Here is a 27,337-nt window from a genome sequence, read left to right as displayed (position 1 = left end):
GGGTTGGTTTTGGTTCTGTTCAATTATCTTGCTAACATTTGTGAATCTCAATAGGGCAAGCTCATTCTCTTTTTTCTCCTTTAACAGGGTAACTGAGGATTCAATTGGGGAAGTCTAGTAGCCAGCTTCTTTCAACCCTTGAATCCATAGCGAGAAGGTGTGGTGCTCATTGCAAACTAGCTCACCCCTGGAAAAAAACTACTGCTTGCAGCAAAGATCAACACAACAACCACAGAATGAGTTATTTAAGATTCTGAAGTCTAGGATGGACAATGAACATGCACTTATGATCTGAGAATTGTTTTGACAATTGATCAATCCTTATAAAAAGGTCATATTTATTGGGAGAAGGTTTCCTGAATGCTGTAGACATCAATGAGATTCTGGACCTCAACCAAGGGGCACTCCTGGAGAGGTCTGTCAAAGTTACAGTGCAGTAATCAGTTGGACTGAAAAATAAACAGATGGACCCTATCGGAATCAGTTTTTGGAGTTTAAGATCACACTACAGAAAGAAGACACTGATGCCATTCGTTAGAGTCTAAGTTTTGTTAATACAAATATTACATAGAAATTTAACAATAAACGAAATACATAGTGTCTTTTATTAACCCGGGGAAATGAGATGTTTTACTGGATGTATGAATATTAAATAACAGTGAGTATGGTTTGCCTTAGCATCAACTGAAAATAACGGTAAAGAAAGAAACTTAGTTCATTAATCTCATGTGTCTATATGAAATCTGAACTGCTACAGTTGATAAAACCTTTGCCTTCTCTCGAGGATATTTTCTATCAAACTGTTTTTTGAGATTAATATAAGTGTGCAACATTAGAAAAATGCAATTTTATTATTTGATTTGTTTGCTTTTTAAGCGAAGATTTTGACATTAGAACATGGCATCTTCGAAGTGACAGACCTCCTGATCTAGGATGTTCATTTTTTATGTGCTCAACTTTCAGGCAAAAGAGGTAAGACGATTGGCAGATAGAATGGTCCAGCTTGGGAAAGAGGTATGTGCAAGTCAACAAATAATTTAGATGCATATTTTAATGTTTGATAGAACCGAATATTTTGTATTCGTTTTTCATATTCCATGTTTGGAAACTACTTTTGATGGATCTGTTGGCTGTATTTGATTCTCTATAAGATCAACTTACTTCAGCTGGAAGATCACTCTGAAGAAGCGCAATATCATATGTAAAAATGTTTATTGGAAAATTTCAATATATTCTATAATTATGCTGATAGGCATCCACCCTATTGAATGTTGATAGATAAATCCCCTTTTTTTTTAATTTGAATCTTTATCTTCTGGTCATAAATGAAAGATGCTGGCGTATTCTCATTGTCTTCTCCTCATCAGCAGATGGAATTTCAAATAATAACTACCTTGCATCTCTAAATCCATGTTTACCTTTTCACATTTACTTAATACAATTGTGAATTACCATGCAAAGTATCAAATAAAAATGACATCGTGTAAATCCATGTTTACCTTTTCGCATTTGCCTAATACAATTATGAAATTTCCATGCAAATTATCAAATAACAAATGGCATCGTGTGGATTTCCACCATTAATTTTAAAAGGGGGAAAATGATGCCCATCGATGTATATCAACCACATTTACTAATGTGGTTGTGCTAGTTATTGATGCAATGAAATATGGGTGGCATGGTGGAACAACGTTGGCAGTGAAGATTGCAGAAAATCACCAAAAAAAGTAAGACTTTAAGTACAACAATAATGTGACAAGCAGCGATTATTGCAGAGGGATCATGTTCATTTGAAACTTACTCAGAAGGCGGAGCAGGAGAACGACTTGCCAATTTTCAAGTGCAAAGGGGCAACTACTAGACCAAGTGGCAACAACGGGACAAGGATCCACTGTCACCTTGGTCAATGTCCCCTGCTTTTTACAGACTTTCACCGATGGGAGGAGTCCCGGTACGAAGGAAATCACTAGAATGATGAGGTCAATGATTAGATATAATATGATTTCCAAATCCCATTCAAAGGAGAGGCTCAGATAATAGGTTGCTTGTCTTAGAAGCAAAGGAAGGGCTCTCCAAGAAAGGCTTAATGGTAGGAGGCCTAGACCTAGGTGAAAGGGTATTCAACACAAGGAATGCACCTAGATCAAGGATTCCTAGAAAAGGGAAAGGACCTCTCTTAGGGTTTGTGAGATGACAAGCATGCAAATGTTTGGGACCACAAGAGAGACCTAGGGGATCCAAGCAAGACCTAGGATTTAGGATGATCATCAACAATATGACTAGGTCAAGCAAGGAGGAGAAGAAAGGGTCAACGAAAGATGAACTTCCTTTGAGTTTTGAAGTGCAAAGACCCTCAAGAAGACCCTTTACCAAGACGTTCAAGATGATTTTTAGGGTGCTAGCTAGGGTTTGAGTTTTCTCACAATTCGACCGTTCTGTTAGGATTGGCTCAAATTTAGAGGGGAGCTAGGTGAAACATCAATGCAGAATGCTGTCCAACTGATTTTGCGAGAGCTCTTATCTATTGCAATTCACACCAAGCCTAGTAGGCCATCTAGGTTTAGGGCTGAATTTTAGGAAAAGGGAGAAAAGAGAAGGGAAAAGGTTTGATCACCATATTTGCTCTGACTAGTGCCTTGTCCTTGGGCTATGGAGTCCATGTGCTTCGAAATTTGGCCAAAATCGTCTTCTAGGAGGCTAGAAAATGATACCCTAGCAAGCACTCCTTAGCATTTACCCACCCAAAATTTATGGACTTTCATGGAGAGAAAACAAATTCTATTCCACTAGGAACGTTTATCCACTTGTTATCAATGAGTGAAATGCACAAATTTGCATTCTAACACTCTTTTACAATGATATTCAATAATTAGGGCAAGAAAGAACAAGAGCTAGTTGCATAATTTCCACACATTAGACATTATTTCATAAGCAAAATTTACTTACAAAATAACAAGAGATATATCCAAATCCAAGATCAAGAAGATGGCTCCTAGAGAACGAAAATTTCAGCTCCAAAAATATCGAAATGCATCAAGGGACTTCCAATAGACAAGCAAGAAAGAAGTGCAAAATTCTCAAGAAGAGATATCCAAGTCCAAGTGATGATGAGGAATGAAATGAACCTCTCATCAATTTATATGATCCTCTAAGGGATTCAAATTTCCTAATTAGGCATAATAATGCCCCTACAATAAAAATAATGTGCAAAATAACATCCTTTGGTTGACAAGTCCACCAAATAGCTCCACAATAAGAATAATTAGCCTCTCAAGTGGGCTAGAATGATAAACAAGTAGCTAAGAGGGCCATTGGAATGCCAAATGATGTCCAACATGTGCCAAAATGAATAAAAGAGCTCCAAAAATAGTGATGAAAGGGATGGCCCCTTGATCTCCAAGCAGATGATCTATGGTGCCCGTAAGTGGCTGTGGGGCACAAAATCATCCTCATGGGTCTCCAACTGAATCAAACAAGCATGTATCCCACTTGCAAGGGTTGGAACAATGATGCAAGCCCTCCCTTTGTCTCCCATGGTGAGACACAACCCCATCTGGGCCCTTGATCAATTGCCAAGTGTGTGGTGCAAGGGTGTAGCAACTAGGCAAGGTGGTCTAGGTGCATCATCATCATCAAATAAGTGGAACACGCACGAGCAATGAATGGTGTTGAAGGGTCCCATGGCATGGCTATCTATTCTTTGCTACAACGGAGGACCCTGTATAGGGTGATGAAACCCCAAGATGAAAACCCACCTGCAATCCTTTATAAGATCCAATGCGTCTCCTCACCTTCTAGTACAACAATTCATTAGTGCAATTGAGCATATAAGCTTATGAATCATGGAACCAAGTGGGCACTTCATAGTGCCATGCCCTTTCATAATGGGCTTTAGAGTGTACGAGTGTTTCCAAGTTCAAGAGGGAGGTTAATCAAGGACCCTATTAGGTGGTTTCAACCTCTAAGGGAGTGACAAGTCCATGGTACATCTGTCTTATGGCTGGTGGCATGTGATATAATGATGGAACATAGTGGGGCATTAGGGGAAGACTCCAAGTGACATGCCATGGTACAAGTGTAGCTATGATGAGGAAAGCCCACACTTGGGTGTATAGATGTAGGAGGGAGCAATCATGGTACGTGATTTACCCTGACCTTTGTTTTTCCACCCTTCTTAATACGCCTTTTTCCTTTTATTGATTTTTCTTTTATAACTGTGCGGGGCTCCAAGGGATGAGGGCATGATGCGAATGATATAATAGTGAATACCCCCTTAAGGTTGGGCAGTTCATCGCCTACCAGGGGTTGGGACAATCATGGGTTCCGTAATGATGCAAGGGGGCCAATATGAGGAGCCCTAGGAACCAGGGTGATGGCCATGATGATAGGGGTAGAGCTCATGTTGTCTTTTTCCCATGTGCTAAATTTGTATGTCCGGGCCATCATTTGCATTTTATGGTACATTTCTTGTTGATAGTGGCCAAATTATGCTTTTTACATTCTTTTTAGTCGCATCAACCTCCAGGGCAATGTTCCAAGCCTGACCCAAAGTGTGGACAAGGGGAGGGGTAAGCTAACTCCTTGTGGACCCAATGGACAAATGTGGACCCGAATGGGAAATATGTGAAAAGGGGTCATCATGAGCGAAGGGGAGTGATGTATGCGGTGTTGGGAAGCGGGACCACGCAACCAAAGTAGGGATTTTTGGTGTAGTGGCACTCCTAAAGCTAGTAGGCAATAAAGAAGATTCCACAGGACTAGGATATGAGGTTAACCACCAAATTGGACAAGGGGACAAGAGCGCAAACCAAGCCCATTCTTTTTGTCGAATCCCCCCACTAATCCATGCCCAAAAGTGTCCATGATAAATAAGCAAAAATACCTAACTACATAATGAAAGCCATACCTTCGGGGCTGGAAGGGCAAGCTTGAAACATACGATCATGACAGATGGGTGAGGGTGCATAATGGTTGACTCAGGTGGCAAAGATGGTGGCACATCGAGCTATTTGGTGGGGATGCAAGGGGCTGCTGGCTGTTGACTGAGGACCATCTGGGAGAAAAATTTCTCCTATGGGTGTCACCCATGGGTGGTGGGTAACATGGACATCATGACTAGATAAGATAAGTTTATTAGAGTTCAACGAATTACCAAAAATAGCTCAATGATACTTCTCAATAATAGGTGGAGTTATAGAGAGCATGAAGGCCACTCCTATAGAAAAAAGTATTGATGCTAACCTAAATGATTTGAGTGCAACTATCACAATGCCAAAAAGAAGAAATATGATGCTCAAGATCCAATTAAAAGAGCCTCAATACTCCAAATGCTTGTTGTCAAATGAAGGAGAGAGGGAGTCCTTCCTTGAAGTCGAGGCTCTCCTACCCATTAAATTTTTAGCAGCAGATCTGATTTATTTTTCTCAATTATTTTTCCTAGAAAATAACTTTTACCCAAATTAAAATATGAAACTATGACAATAAATATGTTGGTGTTCTTGAATTTTAAATAGTAAATTTGTAGCGGAAAAAGAAATAGAAAATCACCACAAGCCAACATAAATTTTGCCCAATAAATCTCCCTTCACTTTCTATTGAATTCTGGAAAATTTAGGGCCTAAACCAACAGAGAAATTACACAAAATACACCAATTAGAACTTGGAACAAGCCCTAGGATTTTCGGCCCCAGGAAGTATTTGCTCCACTTGAAAATGGCTACTTTGGAGGATAATTCGACCCTGGAAATTTCTCGGCCTCTACATTTACGACTGTGCCTTCGGAAAATTTTGGTTCCCTTCTTCACACGGTACTAGTTAGGAATCTTGATGTCTCCTCTTAGTCTCAACCCGCTCCCAAAACTTGACCTCTCTCCTCCAAGTCTTACCCCCTACAAAAATCTCGCTCCTCTGTGAAATTCTCCTACCAAAACTCTGTTGCACACTTTTCTTCTTTCTCCTCAGTCACTTGAGCCTCTCACTCATCAGAAAATCACTTCCTCAACAATGCAAATGTGTGTCTTCATCCTCTCCCTTAGGTTTTCTTTATAATTTCAAACTAAGCAAAACCCCTAACAGTCTATCTCCAAAGTTATAGACGGCTAGGATTAAATCCTAACCCACTTAAATCAATGGTTTAGATTAGATCCGAGTCACATAAATAATTAAATTATTTATCCTTAGAAATTTGCTCATTTAGGCAACATTAGTTAATTAAATTAATTAATGGGCTTTTGCTAATTTAAACTTACAAAATAAATTATATTAGTTGTTCCTCTCAAACAACCACCTAAAGAGGACTTCTTCTCCTGTATGCTAGACACAATCCTATCAGAAGACCTTTCGATGCTATAAAATCAACACTCCCTCCTAGCAAGGAAGAGATTCTCCACCACCCCCGACTTATCCCTGTAGAACACCAACTCGCCTTTCACTAGGGGATTGGTGAGAATGTCTGCCACCTGATCATCTGTGGATATGTATTGCAATCTCACAACACCTCTTTGGACATCATCTCCGATGAAGTGGTACTTGATCTCTATATGTTTGGACCTATCATGAAATACTAGATTTTCGAAAGCTTAATGCAAGTTTGATTATCATAGTGAATCACTATGGGGCCCCATCTCAAGACCAAATAAACTTGTGAGCATTCTGTGAAGCCATATGGCTTCACAACTCGCTAGATTCACAATGATGTACTCAAGTAATATTGAGCTAAGTGCCACTGAGTGCTACTTCCCGCTAAACCACAAGATCATAATTGATTCCAAGCTGAGACGACAAACTGAATTACTCTTCCTCTCAATTGCACTTGCATGTAGCCTTGCAACTGCACTCCACCAACTCTGACATACTTGAGTCCATACTCCATTGTACCAAGTACATGGGCACGTGTTTCGTTGCCACCCAATGTATCCTCTTATGACCCGCTATAAAATGGCTAGAGTGTTCACGACAAAACAAATATCTAGCCCAATGTTGACTAGATACATCAAGGACCATATCAACTACTTGTACAAGGTGGGATCCACCAACTCACTCTTAGAAGCATTAAGCTTCCTCAAGTTGGTAAATCTTGGGTGTTGACGTAGGCCTGCAATCCTTCATCCCGTATCTCTTTAGGATATCAATCACATACTTTCCCCAAGGAATATCTCTCCTAGCAAATGCCACACCTCCAATTCCAGAATGTGCTGCATCATCCCTTTGTCCTTCATCTCGAACTCTGAATCAAGGTCCTCCTTGCACATCTCTATGAACTTCTCAAATCTCGTCAGAAAGAGATCATCCACATAGAGCACTAAGGTGGGTGGATCACCATCAACAAATACATAATATGAGTTGGAATCTGCCTCACTCTTGGTGAAGCCCAAGCCAAGCAAGTACCCATCAATTCTTGAGTACCATGCTCGAGGTGCTTGCTTAAGTTCGTACGATGCCTTCTTCAACCTGCATACATGGGACTCCCTTCCATGCACCTTAGATGCCTGAGGTTGCTCAATATACATCTCTTGCATAATTACTCGATTGAGGAAAGCATTCTTCACATCTATCTGATGTATCCTCTAGTTCATCTTTGAAACAATGGAAATGGCCGCCCTGATCAATGCATATCTGGCATCAGGAGCAAAAGTCTTCTCAATGTCTTCTCCCTCCCTCTGGGAGAACCCTCTCTTTCCAAGAACCTCACATTATACTTCTCGACACTGCCATCTGTTGCATGTTTGATCTTATAGATCCATCGAGAAGTGACCATTGATTTTCGTTGAGGCCTCAATACAATCTCCCAAACATCATTCTTCATGATTGAGCTATATTCCTCAAATCGTTGTCGCTGCTCATCAAGGCCATGTAATTAGAAAATATATTTGGTGGTGTACTCTCCCTGAAAGTGTTGCTAAGAGCCTCCACATGCTCCCCAACATCTCTGAATGTTTGCTCAAATCATCTCGGCCTCCTCCTGATAGAGCTCAAAGCAGTATAGTCGATCCTCCTCTTGATCAGAATACTCTGTCCCTCCTGCTGGTGCTGTTGGTCTCCCCTTAGTCTTCAGAGCTTCTCGCTCTCGATCCTCTACCACTATTGTATTTAACCCACATGACCTCCTAAAGGTCATATCCTCCTCAAATTTGACATCCTTATTGATCACTATCTTCCTCTATGCTAGAATGTGGACCTCGTAGCCCTTTGAAGTTTCGCTATATGCAACAAAGATGCCCTTTTTTGTTGAGGGCCCCAACTTATCCCTCTTCTTAGATGGTATGTGGACATAAACTGGACTACTGAAGATGGGAAGGTGGCTCACCGTCAACTTCACTCCTGTGAAAACCTTCTTAAGAGTCATGTCCTCCAAAATTTTGTGAGGACTCTTGTTTTGCAAATACGTAGTTGTGTTGCATGCATGTACCCACAAAAACATTGGTAGATTGTGATCATGGATCATAGCCTTGGCTGGTTTGATGATGACCCTGTTTTTCCTCTATGGCACTTTATTCTACTAAAAATTATATGACAATGTTAGCTCCTTTTGCTTCTTGCCTCCTTGTAAAAATTCTTGAACTTGTTGGAGGTATACACTCCCCATTGTCTGATTAGAGAACTTTGATCTTCTTCCCCATTTGGTTCTCCACAAGAGCCTTAAACCCTGGAAATCGATTGAAGATCTCATCCTTGGCCTTTAGGATTTATAACCATGTCCTCTTGGAGAAATCATCTATAAATGCCTCATAATAGCAATATCTTGTCACAGACTCGACTAGCATAGGTCCACACACATCAGAATGAATCAAGTCCAACACACCCTTGGACTTGCTCTCGTTGCTTGGAAATGCAACCTTGGCATACTTGCCAAGTGCACATCCCTTGCACACTCCATCCTGATCTACACTGAACAACGGAAGATCAGTGACCATCTCTTGTAATAATGGTAAAGCTCTATAGTGCAAGTGACCCATCCTCTTGTGCCATAGCTCACATAGGTTGTCACTATCATGCACTATGGATCATTCTCACTATCCTCTCAAATATATTCGGTGGTCTACTCTCCCTGAAAGTGCTTCTAAGAGCCTGCACATCCTCCTCAACATCTCTGAATGTTTGTTCAAAGCATCTTGGCCTCCTCTTGATAAAGCTCGAAGGAATATGTCAATCCTCCTCTCGATCATAATATTGTGTCCCTATTGCTGGTTCTGTTGGTACCCCCTCAGTCTTCGGAGCCTCTCACTCTAGATCCACTATTCGATGTGACCCACATGACCTCCTGAAGGTCATACCCTCCTCAAATTTGACATCCCTGTTGATCACTATCTCCCTCTGCTTTGGATTGTGGACCTTGTAGCCCTTTGTGTTGAAAAGTGGTTGTCATTGATGTCAACCCAAGCAACGCTATAAAAAGACCCGCCTTTGTTGACAAAGATGACATGGAAAGTCACGATTTTTGTGTCAAGATCACCTTCATTGGATGGTCTTGTTGCACCTATTTTGTCACAAGTCCAAGGAAGCAGTTGTACAAAATTTTTCAACGTTGAGAATCATTAGACAACCAATTCTTATGTCATTGTAAACCCAATTTCTGGAAATTATAATGTAAATGATGCTAGTACAACTGTTTAATTATGTAACAACCTAGGTAAGCCTATGATTTTGGTGACGAATTTCATCCTAGGAGGTTTTTCGTCTCACCGAATTATGTGTGTTTCTAAACACAGATAATCAACAGAGTTTTTCTTTCCATCTTAAACCCCAAAGCTAGGGTGGAATTCATTGATAGAGTCCTAATGTTATATCGAGTCTTTGTAAAAGTGGTTTGGGAATAATTTAAGCTATTTGGCTAAATTATTTTATTATAGATCACTCGGTCTACTAGATCATATTGTGTCACAGATTTGGGTAATTATTTTGAGGGTCTATAATGAATGGATATTCCCCCTTTGAGGGTTGAATTATTGTAATTATTTGATGTAAAAAATATTTTAGTGCATGGTCTCTCATATCTAGACACCATGGCTAAAATAATTGAGGGTGGAAAAATAATAAATCTCCTCGTGTGTCAATTAATTAATTCTTTTGGCAAAAAATAAAATTAAACCCTAAGCCAGAAAATTAATTAATTTAGAGTCAAAAAAATAATTATAGAGAAATTAATTTAGCCAAGTGCGAAATGACAAAAAAAGTCGTGGGTCAAAAAAAAGTCAATTTTTGGAGGCCCCCCACGAAGGCAAAAATGGGTTTTTTAAGAAAAATTAAGCCCTTGGACCTTGGTGGTTAAGTCAAAGTCAATTTTTTGAGAATGGTTTTTATGAGAAATTAAAAAATTCCTCAAAAATAAATATTTTTGACGGTTGAGATTGTTTTGACGAGGATCAAGCCAACTAGTCGTTATTTTCCACTTGGAGGATTTCTCTATAAATTAGAAGCCATTTGCTTTTCAAGTCATGATGAAATTTCTAGCTCTGGTCTATGTAATGTTTTAACACTAGTATTGATCCACTGATCTGCTGGGATCATTTGAATTTCATAATAAAGACTTTGGGGTTTAGTTCATGGTGTTCTTTGTCCAATGATCTGTGGTATGTGCTTTCCTATATTGTGCATAATTTTTTTATAAACTTGTGTATTCATTTGTTGGTGATAAGAATATTCTATTAGTAGATTTTGGGTCTATCTTAGGTGATTTGATTCACCATATGTTTAACAAGTTTGCTTGAAGAAATATATAGAGTTTGTAGGTACACCAACCCTTGGGCTCCAAGTTCACAGACTTTGGAGGAGAGCTGACCTTGTTTGGGCTTTGGGTATTTTTTTTTATGGTTTTCTTACTTCGCTAAGGCTGTGGGCAATACCATAACTTTCGAAACACATTTGATCTATTGTCAGTATTCATCGTTTAAAAAATTTATTTCTCAAAAATATTTTATTTTCACAAGCATTGTATATTTGTATATATTTTGTAAATATATTTTTGTAAAATAAGTTCTTGTAAATTTTTTTCTAACCCTTGTTTTGTAACTATTGGGGTTGGGATTTTTTGTTTTTTGAATTTTGTTCATATTGGGGTTTTGGGTATTTTTATTTTCATTTGTGCAAGTGGGATTCAAGCTATCCAAGAAAAGTGGCGTGGGTTTTTGAGCTAGATCTAGGCCCTCGAGGCTAAGATCTAGTTTCCATTGCAGGGTCAACATCAAGGAATTTGCAGTGAAATTAGACAAATTTGAAGATATGAAGCAAATCATTTTTTTTGGCAAGGGTTTGAATTTTTTTTAAAGCCTCTGGGCTTAACATTTTCTCTCCTAGCCTAGCTGTAGCCCTGGTTTGCCCTTTAAGTCCCTATCGTTAGCCCTCTAAGGGCTGTTCCCTTAGCCGTAGGCCTATTAGGCCTTTCGACAACCTTTTTTAGGCCTCTTAGGTTTGGACGCAAGCCTTACAGCCTTCTTCCAACCCTCCATCCTCTTTCTTTTCCCCTCAACCTACCTCCTTTTTCCTCTGCTGCCCCTTTCTTCCCTTCTGCAACCCTCCATTTGCCCTTATCCCTCATCAGCCCCTCCTTTTGGAGAATCGAGCTGCAACCTGTATAGCTTGTTGCTTCGAACTCCAATTTGTCTCATCCTGTTGCAGCTTGGGTGTTTGACAAACACCTTCTTCCCTACGAAGTGGACATCATGTCCCTTATCATATAGCTGAGATATTGAAATCAAGTTCATACCCAATCCTGACACATGCAGTACATCTGTAGTGCTGGTACTTGCTCTTGACTCCCTCTGAAAATCGATGGTACCTCTCCCCACTAGAGTACACTTCGTTCTGTTTCCCATCGTAATATGGAAATCCATCTGCTCCTCATTGCAGCTAGAGAAATATTCTCTAACCCCTGTCATGTGAGTTGATGCTCCACTGTCTATATACTAGACACCCTATGAAGCGGAGCCTGATAAGTAAGCAAATTTGTCCTCCAATCTGGAAGACAACTCTGAAGCCTTTTGTATATCTAATCGATCCATGGTCATACTGGAGAATTCTAGGTATATTTTAGTCTGCCATTTCTCTTCCTTCCGACACTGAATCTTCTCTAGCAAACTGCTACAAACCCTCTGTGCCCAGACAAGAAATCTGCTTTGCGAAAATATTGAACTGCTGTTCCTGCCGCCTGCTTGAATCACTTCCTTGGATAAATCAAACTTTTATGAAACTGGGCAAAAAAAAGTAACCCTATTCAACAGTTCGCACTACCTAGCTAAGCACTGCGCAACTCCTGAAAATTTCGTCTTGTCGCTCCCTCTGAACAACGAAATTTTCTCCCTTCAACTCTGAGCCTTCTGTTTGTCAAATACGCTCTGATACCATGTGAAAATTCCTTGAAATGCAACAACTAGAAATATTTCTTCTAACTGAAAAATTAATTATGCAGTTTATTTTGTTTACGACAAAATAACGAAATATTCACACTGCAATTTCTTCACCAAATAAAATACCGCAGAAGCAAAAATAGGAATTGAGAAATATGCTAGCACACACATAAAATTGACACCATTATTTTGGACAAAAGTCCCCGGAAAAACCCAATGTGGGAAAACCAGTGCAGTAGTATGAGGGTTTATTTTTAATATGTAGCAACAAAAATCTGATTATAATAATTTGGATGCTCTACTGACAATCCAATCTGAGAGAAATACTGGCAAAATTGTTGTGAGGATTTTCCCTCACCACATTGTTGATTTTTGTCCCCGGATCTGCCTCCCCAACCACACACAAATGCTTTTGCGTCAACCTCTATGCAGAGCTTGTGTAGGCTTTGCTGTAGCTGCTTTCAGAAAACTCTGAAATCCAAAACTATGTCTCTCTCTGGCTCTGGAACTGACTCGCTGGCTCATCTGACCAAAATCTCGTCCTCCAGCTGCTAAATCACTAGTTTCTCCAGCTAGATTGAACTGTCCTGTTGCTATGCCTATGTAGTCCTTGTGCAGACCCTTTGGGAATTTCACACTCCCTCTCACTGCCTCTTCTGTATCTAGAAGACTTCCTTCGGAAATGATGCTGACCTCCTCTGCCATTTGCTACTCACCCTCTGGCTTAATCTTCTCTGCTGGATCTCTGCTACTGGGAAAATTGAATTGCCTGGGCAACTGAGTATCTGCACTGGTGTGTCCTCCATCTACCCATCGACCTCTTCTTATAATCTCCAGTTGGGACTCCAACGACCAAGATTAAAACATAATCGATGGCTGAGATAATTTCTAGATCGATCCATGTGAGTTTCTAGATGATTCACATCTTTCTCAATTAATACTAATTAATTAACCACTTTTCCTAATTTTAGACTTAGGAAATATTTAGAAATTGGCTAATAATCTAATTGAGAAATTTCTAGGTGGAATTTCCAAAAATGATTTCTGGGTTATGGAGAACGCTTGTGTTTTAGCCTCTCCACAAAGTTTCGAGACTAGAACAACATTCAATGCTACAAAAATTAACACCAACATGGAGGTTGAAAGTCAAAATAGGGGGGATGGTGCACCGGGCAGATTGTGGTGCCACAGGACCTGCCAAACTTTTCGCCCTTTCCCTCAATTCCCTGTTACTAGAGTGCCTGTATGGCAACCTGCATCATTCTCTTATCTTGCATTTGCAGAAATTCACTTTGTTTCTTCTGAATCCCACATAAATCCAAAGGAATTGCTAGATGCTTGTTCATAATGGTCACGCTCCTTGTAGTGATAATCATCGGAAGTGGGGGTATGATGGCATGGTTATACAATGTCCTTTGACTTACACGTTGCTTATGAGGAGGGTGTGGCCATCTTTCGATTGCATGCATTAGAAACTCGGGGTGCCATGATAGCCTTTGGCTCCCCTACCCCTTTTTTACCCAGGTCCATATTTGCTGATATTTGTAAATCAAATTTTCTTTTAAGTAAATAAACTTTGCCATCTAGGTTGTGGAAATGACCTCCATTTAGAGACGCCATTGATCTCTAACTGCCTAGTCTGAAGCTGACAAGCTTGATTTGCACATCTATCCGCTTCTACATTTTGATTTCAAAGGATATGAAAGTACCCTTTTTGTGGAATGTCTTCAAGGAGCCTCCTTATTCGGTTAAATAGGTTCCCCAAGTGCTTATCTCGGGGCGATGTTCCTTTGCATAAGTGTTGTATGTTAAGTAGAAAATCTCCCAGAATTATGAGGTTGGACACCTGTGAATCTTTGGCCAAGTTTAGACCTTGTAACAAGCCGTGCATTTCTACTTGATTGTTTATCATTGGTCCAAGTCTCCAAGCATATGGCTTAACCAGGCTTCCTTCGCGGTATAAAAGACCCCTCCCACTCCTGCCACTCTTAGATTTTTCTTCGAAGCTCCATCAAAGTAGAGTATCCAACTATTCTCTTTCTTCTTCAATTCATGTAAATCCTGATCTAGTAACCGTAACTTCCATCTTGCATCATCTTGTTGGTCTTTGCCTTTAGCTACCATAACATTTCTCCTTGGATCCACTAGTTTAGCAAGCCATTCTTGTTCTAGAGAGTCCAGATTTTAATATGATTTGCCTAGTTTTTGACCTCCAAATTCTGTACACATAGTTAATGCTTTCATAGTTGTTGATTTGGTTGGTTGGTTATAATTTTTAAAATTGGCATAATTCTTGGATAGCTAGATATGCCGACAAAGAAATTTTGGAAGAGCTTCCCAAAACCATTTAAACCTGAGCTTGCTTGAGAACGTTCCATTATATTGTTTAGTACAAGAAGAGAGAAACACCAGGGGGTCAATAGGCCATCGAAGTCTGTCGACGATTGGATTGAGGGCTTCCACCCATACCATCTTAGTATATGGGCAGTGCAAAAATAGATGTAAGATTGATTCTCCCTGTTGTGGGCATTGCGGGCATCTTGATAGTCGCTGTATTCCTCTCTTTTGAAGATTTTTGGCTGTCAGAATTTTTTTATGTTCTAATAACCAACATCACATATTAACTTTTGGGTTTGCATTGGTTTGCCATATTTTCTTCCATATCACAGACTTTGGAGGTAATTGCGCTAAAAATAATAGGTCCTCATATCCCTCTATAACTGTATATGAAGATGTTGCCAATCTAGTCTTCCTCCTGTTGGTTCCAAGGAATACACCCTACCAGCATATTTCTCAATGTCATAATTATGTTCAAGAGTTGGTGTGGGATTCCACTAAAGCTCCACCGTTTCTGACTGCCACATTCATCTGAGAGAGATTTCCACCAGAGAGAGTCTCTTTTGGGAGGCAAGAAGTTCGTTTGAAGGTACTAATTCCATTTTGTCCTCCAAAAGTTGCTTGCCCATTATATTATCTATCCATAATTTGATTTTCTCTCCATTCCTAGGGATCTAGTAAAGGCCTTTACTGTTGAGAGGAGCTTCTAGGTCATCGACCGTTTTCGACTAGGATGAATTTAGTCAATGCTTCTTTCTCTTGTAGGTAACATGTATTTTGCTTTGAGGACATATTTCCCCTAGTCCTCATTTTGCGTCACGAACCTCCAAATCAACTTTGCCCCTATCACTTTATTCAAGAGGACATGTTCTCTGATTCCTAATCCTCGTTGAGATTTGGGAGCTCTAGAAGCAACCCATTTAATCAGATGGAACTTCCTTGTGCTTGATTTGCCTCCTTCCCATAGGAATCGTTGAATTTCCATAGCCAACTGATTCAAATTATGCTTAGTACTAATCAAATTATAGAGTAATGAATGATGAATCTAAATCAACGTATATAATATTATACTATTTCTATTTCATTGAACCATTTATGATGTATGAATCAATGTGGAAAAAGTCGAAGTCGGGATTAATTCGGCAAGGGTCCAAAAGTTGAAAAACTCGGCAAAGTCGGGAGTTTTTTGAAAAAGTCGGCAAAATTAAAAAAATACAAAATTATTCATTTTTATTTTTATTTTTTTTAACATCTAGAGTATCCACAACATCAAATAAATGCATTTCCACATAAACATGTAAAGAAAGCTAATATATAATATGTATATGAAGTTTAGTGCTACATCACATATCAAAATAGTGAGTCAACTCCTGAATTTTGAGTCCTGTCTGAGTCTCAACTCTCAAGAGTCAAAATATCAACAAAAAATATAATAAATGTATATCATGAGTCATCTAAAAGTCATCAAGTAATAAGTCATTGTGATCCTCTTCCCCTTTTACGGGAATAGGGAACGACTTTGCCTTTTCCTCTAGAGGAAGAAGGCCCTGCTCCTGGGGATACAAATGGACTCAATCGTCCTCTAGAAGCCGATGGAAGAGGTGACCTCTGTCCTATGCTGCTGCTGTTGCCCATCCTAGATGATGTCACCTCCTCCTCATCATCCTCATCCAGCTCTGCTAGTGCCTCCTGACCCTGATGTTGCTCCTCCTCCTCTACCTCTAGCTCTCCCTCCCCTACAACTGCTACATCCTCTAGATCCACCCCTAACCAATACGGGATCGAGTCCATGATCGGCTTCTCAGTCTCGACTCTCCATGAAGAGGTGGTATCAAATTTCAATATTGTCCAATGAGATGGCTTCCACATCAGTAGGTTTCTGAAGCTGTCTCACCCACAATCGAAGATTGTAGTAGACGTAGACCATGTCATTGAGGCATTTGGACTCCAATCTGTATTAGGGTCAAAGATTGTAAATTAGTACTTAGAAAATTTAAATATTAAAATTAATCAAATGAATTCAAAAAATTTAATTTGAAATCTTTTTACCTGCTGCGCTTTTTGCTGTGTATTTTGTCAAATACACTCCAATTGCGCTCACACCCAGAGGAACTGCATGTTTGGCTGAGCACTCGAATGGCAAGCTTTTGGAGATGGGGTACTCTAGCACCATAGCTTGTCCACCAAGCATCTACAAGTTAAAATAAAAATGAGAAACATAAAAAAAACGTTGAAATTCTAAACTTGAAAGTTTGAAACAAACTGAAGCTTACTTGGCATTTTGGTTGTCCTATTCTTAATAGCCATGTTAAAATCAAATGTGCCACCTCCCATCCTATAGACCTCCATTTCTTTAGAAATATCTTCATGTTCTTGCTCAGATGACACCATCCTCTTGAACACAAGTGAAGAATGCATCCATCACCTCGGCATGAAATCTGAAACCACAGGCATAAGAAAATGTAGGGTTGAGGTAGATACCTGCAGCATGAATGGGGTGATGGAGGGTATTGTTCCATCGCTGATCAATCACTCTCCATATGACCTGTTGTTTCTTTAACCCCTCGTCTCCCTTATCTGCATAATAAGCACGAATGGCTTCTTTGGCCCTATCCATGGCCTCATACAAGTAGCCCATTGCGGGCTTGTCTCCATCAACCAACCGAAGAACCCTTACCAAAGGTTTTGAAATGGCACACACCTCCTCCACTCTTGCCCAAAATCTCTGATCATATGAAACTAGTCTGCATATGCCCTCTCCCTCTGGTTTGCGGCTAATAGATAAAGAACGCCAATTCGCTGAGAGAAACATGCTCTTCACATCCCACATAGAATTCAACAGAGACTGAAGAGATATGAAAGTAGTGGCAAATCGTGTAATGGCAGGATGCACCAACTCTTTGTTTTTGGTGTATTTTCTCATCAAGCTAAGCACAGATGCATGATTATATATAAATTTTGTTATGCTCTTGGATGATTCAACAATATCCCTCACAGTAGGAATCTTACCTATATCCTCCAACATCAAGTCAATGCAATGAGTAGCACAAGGTGTTCAAAACAAGTTAGGATACCTCTCCATAAGCATCTTGCCAGCTGCAACATAATTTGCAGCGTTGTCCGTTATGACTTGGACAACATTGCTTGGGCCTACTTCCTGAAGGAAGATGCCCAACAACTCACATAATGTACGTGCATCTTTAATGTGTGCAGATGCATCAATAGATTTCATAAACATTGCCCCCTTGGGACAACTAACCAAGAAGTTAAGAAGGGTCCTACCCTTTTGGTCAGTCCAACCATTTGACATGATTGTGCATCCAGTTTGTTCCCATGATGCCTTAAACTCCGCCAATCTAGCAGTGCAATCTGTCTTTTCATCTTGAACAAGAGGCCCTCTCAATTCTGCAAAGGTGGGGGCTTTGTACTCTGGGCCAACGACAGCAATAACATCAAACATAGGCTAGTAGAATGGGTTTGTCTTGGCAATGTTGAAAGGAACATCGCTCCATAGAAGACACTTACTGACCAACCTGTCAGCTTCTGCCTTTTCCTTTTTCTTCATTGCTGATTTGATCCCAGGTTGTGCACCAGCTGTGGTTCTAGGAACAAAAAAAGATGAGATAGATGAGGGGCTGGGACCTATGGGTGAGGAAGGTGATGCTGCTGAAGAAGCACTGCCACTCTCAATTCCCCCCACTCTTGAGGCCCCTACAAGTTGGTTTTTTAGTGCTGCCCTGGGGTCCTTTCCGTCCTCTTTATCCATCAATGATTGAATGGCCCGTCGGATGATTTTAGAGTTGTATTTGTGCAAAGGTCAACATTTTGCCCCAGAATTTGCCCCAAATGGAATTTTAATCTGTTGATACCTCTTGACATATGCTTGCCACACAACTTGCAAGTCAAATACATTCTATTGACCCCCCTAGTTTCGGGTGTAGTATCAGGTTCACCAAACTTCCACATAGCGTCCAAAATCCTTGGCATTTTGTTTTAGACTTTGAGCTTGAATTTAAACCTGGGCACAAAAAAAATTGAAACAAATTAAATTGCTTCAGCCTTCAAATCAGCAAAATATAATTTGTATTGCAGTCAGAAACAAATTGGTAAATTTAAATTACAAATTTACAATACATAGTAGCTATTTTGAAGTCACATGAACACTGCAGCTATCATCACATGAACACTGCCGTTATCAAGTCAATATACAGTCATTATAAGGTCACTGTTTTATCATTTTTATTTAGGATTATGTCATTGTTTTATGATAAAACTTTTATCATTTATGATTATGAAATTATATGCTACAGCACACAGATTTTTAGGCTCTGTGCAGTGTGACTGTGTACTGTGTAGACTGTAGAGTCACTGGCAGTGTGACTTTGTACTATGTTGAGTCACTAGCATATTCACTAGCAGTGAGTGTTGGTTTTGAGACTGCCCTTTTGACTATCCCTTTTGGACAGAGTTTTGGAGCAGCAAGGCCATATATATTATATATATTATAAATAATTATAATTTATAACATAGGTGTCAATTACTTGTAGTCGATTGAGTTCAGTTCTATCATTTAGTGTGGAATTATTTTTACCAGGACTGGTTTAGACTTAGAGTCTAGACTACTGCACTACATAAAACTTTTGTGACATTTGACACATTTAGAACTGATTCAATGAACTTGAAAAATATGAATATGAGAGGGACCGTCGTTGCCTTTGTTCTCAAGTGTTGTGATGCTTTGCAGTCTTGACATCAATGAACTTGAAAAATATGAATATGAGAGGGACTGTCGTTGCCTCTGTTCTCAAGTGTTGTGATGCTTTGCAGTCTAGACAATCTTTCACTAAGTTTTCCTTTGATCCAACTATTTTATGTTCATGCCACAGAGAATAGATATAAGTTTCTGTCTGAGTTTAAGGCGACAAACCACAATTGTGTAGATTATAATACATATTACATATTATACATAATACATATATTATACATATTATACATATCATACATATATGGCTATGTTCCACATAGCCATATATATTATGCATATTACAATGATACAATCCGCTGAAAGATTTAAGAAACAGGTATCTCGGGTTAATTAGAAACATACCTTGGTCCTTAATAGAGCGGGCTCCTCTTAACGCAATGGCAAACGGAAACCCTTGTATCTCCACAGCTCCTCTTAACGCAATGGCAAACGAAAATCCTTGTATCTCCACAACGTCGAATGCCAAAATACACAGCGAAAATGAAGCGAAATTAACCTTTGCCGGCTTTTTATCCACGCGTTGGGAAGGGAGGCCGACTTTTTGGGTCGACTCCTGATTTTAATCGGGAGTAATTCGATAAAATCGCGATTTTTTCGTTTACGAAAAAGTCGCCAAAAAATCGTGTGATTTAATCGTTTTGCCCAAAAAATCGGAATTTTAGGAATAAATCGCGATTTTTCCGGGACTTTTTCTATACTGGATGAATCAATTTATTTCATTATTGAATTTGAATTTGAATTGCACACACACCCCAACATCCCCCCATCGCCCCTGTTTCCAAACAATCTAGCAGGGGTCCTAGGAGGGTTACCTAAGGGACAACTACTAGACCAAATGTCAACAATGGGACAAAGACCCACTGTCACCTCAGTCAGTGCCCCCGCTCTTTACAAATTTTCACCGATGGGAGGAGTCTCGGTATGTAGGTGAACCGTTTGCAATGATAGGATTAGGGACAAGGTATGAAGTGATTTACAAGGCCCATTCAAAATAGAGGCTCAATTATGGCTTGATGAAGGAAAGACTCTCCAAGAAAGACCTAAGAGGAGAGTCAAAACCTAGGGTTATGAATATTCAATGATGATAAGCATCTCTATGATCAAGACTTCCACGGTGAGGCAAGACCTCTCTAGGAGCTTTACAAGATTATTATTCTTCAAAAGAGGGCTTTCGCTCCACTATAGAAACCTAGAAAGGACCTAAGCGAGACCTAGGGTTTGTGAGTAATCATGGGAGGAATTCCTCCAATATAATCACTAGGTCAAGCTAGGATAGGAAAAGGGTCAAGAATGATCATTTCTTAGAGTTTTATGTGCAAATGACCCTCAAGAAGACCTCCTAACCTATGACACTCAAGATAAGATTTCAAAGTCAGAGCTAGGGCTTGAGTTTTCTCGTAAACCAACTGTGGGAATTCCTTGAAACTTTGAGAATCCCTAGAGGATACAACAATGCAGGTTCTTGACTAGATGGAGTTGAAAAATTTCTCCTCTAATGGAATTCGCAGGGAGCCCTAGCTAGGCCGTATAGGAGTGGGGCTGGAAAATTTTAGGAGTAGAAAAAGAGAAGGAAAGAGGGTGACCACCAATTCTTCCTTGGACCAGTGCCTACTTCCCTTGGCTATGGAGAAATTTGCTAAATTCTTCCTCAAGGAGGTTAAGAAGCGATGCCCTAGCACCTACCTTTCAACAATTACCCACCCAAGATCTATGGATTTTCATGGAAGAAAAACAAGTTTCAATCCACTAGGAACATTCATCTACTTGTTATTCAATGAGTAACATGTGCAATTTCACAATCTAACAATCTTCACAATGATATTCAATAAAATTAGGGCACACAAGATCTAGCTAGTTGCAATAATTCCACACATTAGACATTATTTCATGAAAAATATTCAACAAAAATCACTTACAAGATAAGAAGAGATATATCCAATCATAGATCAAGAGGCAGCTCTAAGAGAGCGAAATTAGCTCCCAGAAATATCGAAATGCTTCAAAGACATCCAATTTCGTCCAAGAGAAAGAAGTGCGAAATACTTTTACAAAGAGATCCAAGTGTGATGATGATTATCTCTCTCAATAGGAGATATCTAAATTTATATGATCGTCTATCTAATTCGAATTTGCCTAAGATGCCCTTGGTGACAAGCCCACCAAGTAGCTCCTAAAGTGAAGAATAAGCCATTGAAAATGAGCCGAAATGATGAAATCATGGTGTAGAAGGGCCGTTGGAGGGCCTTGTTGAGTCCTCAAGGTGCCATAATGAGAGTGAGGGCTCCATGAATGATAGACAAGGGGGTAGCCCCTTGATCTCCAAGTAAAACATCATGTGGTGCTCCAAATTGGCTCTGGGGCACAAGTAGTGGTCTCATGGGTCTCCTGATGGAAAATAAGCCTGTAGACTGCTCCAAATGAGGGCACGAAAGATGGTGCTTTCCCTCCCATTTCTTAAGGATGAGATAAACCTCCTATGGGCATCAGATTAAATGCCAAACCTTGTATATACTGCTAAGGCGGTCGAGGGGACTGCTGGTCCAAGTGCATCATCTCGAATATAATGTGGGGCAATGAACAAGCTGCTGAAGGTGCTGAGGCTGCCCATGGCATGAGATAATGCTCTGTCACATGATGGAAACCCATGGCTCTCAACGCTTCCCCTACAAGTGTCAATATGATCCTCTGGTGGGCTTGGGCCCCAGTTAAGTTGCCCAACCCATGATGAAACTACTTGCCAATCTTGTGTAAGATCCAATGCATCTCCTCACCTTCAGGTACAATAATTCTTTAGTGCATCTAAGTGAATCGAGCTTGTTAGTCAAGGGCACAGATGAGGCTTCATAGTGGGTTTCCCTTCCAAATTTGCGGCTTTGAGCATGTAATGGTGTTACCTCCCTAGTTAGGAGTGGTTAATAAACATTAAACAACCCTATTAGGTTTTCCTAGCCCCTAAAAGAAAGGACATGTCCAAGGTAAATCCTTCAAGTGGTAGGTGTCATGTAGATAACGATGAGGTGGATGAGGACACAGGGTTCTTAAGGCCAATTGCCATGGGCTCAAGGGTGGTAATGACGAGGGATGTCCATATATTTGGGTGTATGAATATAGGAGGGAGCAATCGTGGTACATGAGTTACCCCGACTTTTGTTTTTCCACGCCTCTTTGTTTGCCTTTTGCCTTTAATTGGTTTTTCTTTTATTTTACTGCTCAGGGCTCCAGGGGATGAGAGCATGTTGTGTATGATATAGCAGTGATTGCCCCCCTTAAGGTGGGACAATTCATCGCCCACTAGGGGTTGGGACATGCATGGGTTCCTTAATGATGCATGGGGCACTCATAGGGGCCCTAGGAACCAGGGTGATGGCCATAATGATAAGGGGGAGAGCTCATGTTTGGCTTTTGCCCATGTGCTAAATTTTATTGTTGCAACCTTCTTTTGCATTTTTGTGTTATTATTTCCTTTTGTATGTGGCCATATTATGCTTTTATATATATTTTTAGGATGCATCAACCTCCTGAGCGTCGTTCCAGGCTCGACCCAGACATGTGGACAAGGGCAGGAGGAGTACTAGAGCCTTTGTGGATCCAATGGTCATGTGGACCCAGAGAGGGAAGATGATGAAACGGGGCATGTAATGTGCAAAGGGGAGTGAAAAATGTGGAATGGTAAAATGGGACTGTGCTACCAAAATCAAGGTTTCTCGAGTAGTACCCATCCTAAAGCTATAAGCCAATAGGGGAGATCCCACGGGATTAGGGTTGAGGATTAAATCCCCATTTAAGGTGAGGAAACAAGACTACAGTTGAAACCGTTCCTTCCTCCAAGCCACCTAGTAATCCATACCCAAGTGTGCCCTAAAAAAACAAACATAAGCACTCGATTGCACAATGAATGACATACCTTTAGGATTGGATGCCCCACCTTCAAACGCACGATTTCGACAAATGGGCAAGGCGACATATGATTGGCTCAGGGAGTGGAGATCAACTGGCACCATATTAGCTACACTGGTGGCTATCGGGGCTGCCGGCTATCGGTTGAAGACAAATCTAGGAGAAAAAGTTCTCTCATGGGGTCACCCACTGGTGGTGGGTAACAAATTAACAATCCCTAGATTTCCTTTAATTTTCGAGGTGCTCCCACACGTCCCCCTTGTGCATGACCCCATTCTTGCATACCTCCATCCCGTAAAATTGGTGGAATATTGTGCATAAGTGAGAGTGTCATCTAGTTTGGAATAAATTTAGCCTGTTTTTAAAAGTTTCTGAATCTCTTTTGTTCTTAATTACCATTTGGAGACCTTGGATGAGAAGGTTGGGTTATTGACATTTAAGTTGCTCCCTTATGTTCCTTGTATTATGTTGAATCACTTTTTTATTCCATCTACTGATGTTATAGCTATTCAATCTATAAAACTTATCTCCTTTGCTTCTATGAGAAGGATTCATTCTTATTACATGTGTTGTCGCCCGAATTGTACACTTAATGCAACACCGCTCAAGGCGGGGGTTGTCACTCTGATCCCTGCCTTCTCCTTTTAAGCTATCTCCTAAATGCAGGCTAAGGGGGGTAGTCCCTATAATGAAATGATGAGAAACTCGTTGGAAACCCAAAATTTTAGGAGATACAACCGAATGTCCTAGCAACCTGGATTAGAATTATGTGACAAGTAAGATTATTAAGCACAAAGATATTAGATTTCTTAAAATATAAACTATAGACCAGTGCCTTCAAGATTAATTAATTGCACAATAGAAATTAATATATCAAGTGACTGGATGAACAGTGGCTGCAAGATGTAAAATTTATCCTAAATGAAGTGCAGGGCCTAATCTAATGTGAGATGCAAGATGTTAGTATGCAAGAGTACTATTTTATCCTCAAGATCAAAGAGAGACCAATGCAACCATTTAACTATTGTTCATATCATCATAAGGGAATGCACCAGACCTAAGCGAATCAGATCAGCCCACTTATTACTATGAAGGCAGTCCCAAATCACTTGCAAATGAACTTATATCAACAATAATTAAGCTGTCAGTTAAGATGCAATATTCCTTTAGTCTCTTGGGCTTATTAGGATCAATTTTAGGACCTCTTTCAAAGGGACTATGTCGCTGCAAATTTTATATCAGTCCTTTGAAAACTTATATCAGACCTTAAGATAGTCACCAATACAAGAGAACATAAATACTAGAACAACGATTTAGCTTTAGAAGATTAATATGTGATGTTCCTTAGGTGCCTTAAGCTTATATTGATTAGATTATTAGGTGATTATGCCACTGTTATGAATGCTTCAGATCTGAATATCTTTATGACAGTCAAGGAAAAAAAATGAGGATAGGGCAAGAGCAAACCCTTGAAGCTTTGTGGCCTATTCCCAATATGAAGTGTGCCAAGTTGAGACGCCAAAGAGAGTGTTTTTGCTTCAAAGATGCAATAATTGGTACCCCAAACACCTGCAACGACCAAGACCAGTTCTGGGAACAAAGGAACAACCCCTCAAACCTTCACGTCTAGGGAAAATGAGGCCTCTTAGGCCTGTGGCTAGGCTTAGGAGGTTGATTTGTCAAGTGAAAGCCCTTGAAAATTGAGTTTGAGACCCAAACAAATGAAACCCTTTAAGGACACCTACAATCACAAGATGTTAGCAAAATAGGCTTCCAAAATGCTAAGATAAAAGAGGTCTTCTTGGCTTGCGGCTAGGGCTAAAGACCAACTTGAGCCCACAAAGCTCCTTCAAAATGGATTGTAGCCCTAGAAAACCAATAATTAGCCAAGAAAACTCAAACCCTATGGATCAATGACAAATAGTCAATGAAAAACCACTTCAAACTCCAACAAAACATGTGATTAAGCCTGTAAACGCAAAGAGTTAGTGCCAAAAATGAATAATGAAGTGATTTTCAAGTCAATAAGGGCTGCGGCTAGGGTTATTAGGCCGTCTCAAGGCTGCGACTAGGCTAGGAAAGGCCTATTAAGCCTGCGACCAAGCCTAATGGGGTTGAAAACCCCTGCGACTACCTTCATTGAGTCACCAATTCAAGTATTAGCCACAAGAATGTGATAAAATCCAAGAAATTTCCCTACAAAACTCTTAGATGATAAATCTCTGGCAAGAAATGCTGATTCTGCAGTGATTCAATCCCTCTAGGGCTAGTGGCTCCCTTAAGAAGGCAAGTCGTTGCAATTTGATGACTTGGGTCTTGTAGATTAGGGTCTCTAGACCCTAGATCCACCCTCTTTGGCTGAACACTCTCTTCCTTTGGGTTGGACGACTCCTAAGGTTGAAAATTGTCCAAACCCTAACCGTCTAGGCTAGGTGAAGGCTAAGATCCTCCAAGTTCAGATTTGTCCCTGAAACTTTGATCCTTGACACCTGCAAGCTAGATAAATAGAGCCAATCCACAAGATCTAGAAAAATCTCAAAGTAAAAACCCCAAATAATTATTTACAAAGTGAAAAATAAAATACAAGGGTTAGAAAATTTATTCACAATTTTTTTACAATATCTACAAGAAATTCCAAGCTATGATTAGCATATAAATCATTTATAGCCCAAGTAGATTTTTAAAATAAGCAATGGAATAATTTTATTTTAATATACTAGCCAATACCCTGCACCACAAATTGTTAGATCAGGCAGAGAAGCCAGATAAGATGAAGATCTCCTCAAATTCATGTACTTGGGTGTTGCCCAAGGCTTGAATCTTCTGAAGATCTCTACACACTTTGGAATATAAATTGTTAGTTTCAAAAGGGATTTAGATACACACTTCAAACCCCCAAGATCTATAGATACCTGCTAGATCGAGTGAGCAGAAAATGCTTCTCTAGAACCCAACACCTAAAACAAGATACCTGTTGTAAATTTGTAATAGATGATCCAACCACTGGCTATTGAAACAACAATATTCAATATTACACGATTAGAGCATTAAAACCATTCAACACATACCATAAATCATTGAGAGAGAGGCACCTTGAATTGAAACCGCAAAGACTTATGCTTTATTGTCAATTTTTTGTTTTCCAGCAGAGTTTAGCTTAGTAGATCAAATCATCATGTCAAATGAGGAGCAAAATGCTTCTTTATATAGATAATGAGAGGGATCAACCCCATCAGGTGCAAAATATCGGCTAGTAGCTCGATCTATAGCTTGATCCTTGTAAACAAATTTCGATCCCTTGATTAGCTGGCACAAATCTCCAAAAGAATTCATTTTTCCTTATTTACTATGCTGGAGGGATCAACTTTTGACTTCTGGACCACTGGAGAATCTTCAAAAATAGAATTGTCGTTACTTGTGCAAAACAATTAACTGCTTGGTCCAAAAATTTCAATTTGCTGGAGAAAATAATCTTGTGGGTCCAACCAATTTCTGGACTGGGCCCTTCTGCCTTGAAAATGAGGCTTTTTATTTTGACTTGAATTTTTTCCTTTGAAAAGTGGCCTCAATAATTTTTTGACGATTTTCCCACTTGGAGGGTAATTAATTTTCTTTCATTTTATTTTTTTGACAATTTCCAGCTAAATTCATTTTTATTTTTGCCATAAAATTAAATGATAGACTCGAGTGGGGATTACAAATTTTTTCCACCCTCTAAGTGGATCTAAAAAATATTTTGGTAATGGTGTTCTAATTATGAGGAACCATTCACCAAAATCTTTTCTAGACAATTTTTACATCAGATTTTACAATACTCAACCCTTAAAAGGGGAATTTTACATATAGACATAGACCCCTTAAGACTCACCCAAATTCTGCGACACAAGACACATGATCTAATATGATAAAAATACATAGACTTGATAACACTAAGACTCACCTAATACCTTGTCAATGAGTTCCACCCTAGCTTTGGGGTATATGTGGGAGAAAAACT

General features: G+C 39.7%; 1 protein-coding gene across 1 annotated transcript in view; it reads left to right on the top strand.

Moving 5' to 3' along the window:
- Positions 1 to 27,337, top strand: part of LOC149233988 (uncharacterized) — a 206,892-nt gene that overhangs the window by 122,444 nt on the left and 57,111 nt on the right. The window contains exon 3 of the mRNA XM_089371700.1: positions 964 to 1,014. Within this exon, the coding sequence (XP_089227826.1) occupies positions 964 to 1,014 (51 nt within the window). The remainder of the gene's footprint in view (positions 1 to 963; positions 1,015 to 27,337) is intronic.

Source organism: Pinus tabuliformis, chromosome 8 (genome assembly GCF_031772625.1).
Source record: "Pinus tabuliformis cultivar Carrire ecotype Pingquan chromosome 8, CPIR1, whole genome shotgun sequence".
Classification (NCBI taxonomy): domain Eukaryota; kingdom Viridiplantae; phylum Streptophyta; class Pinopsida; order Pinales; family Pinaceae; genus Pinus; species Pinus tabuliformis.
The sequence above is the reverse complement of the archived record's forward strand: the minus strand, read 5'-3'. Positions and strand labels throughout refer to the sequence as shown.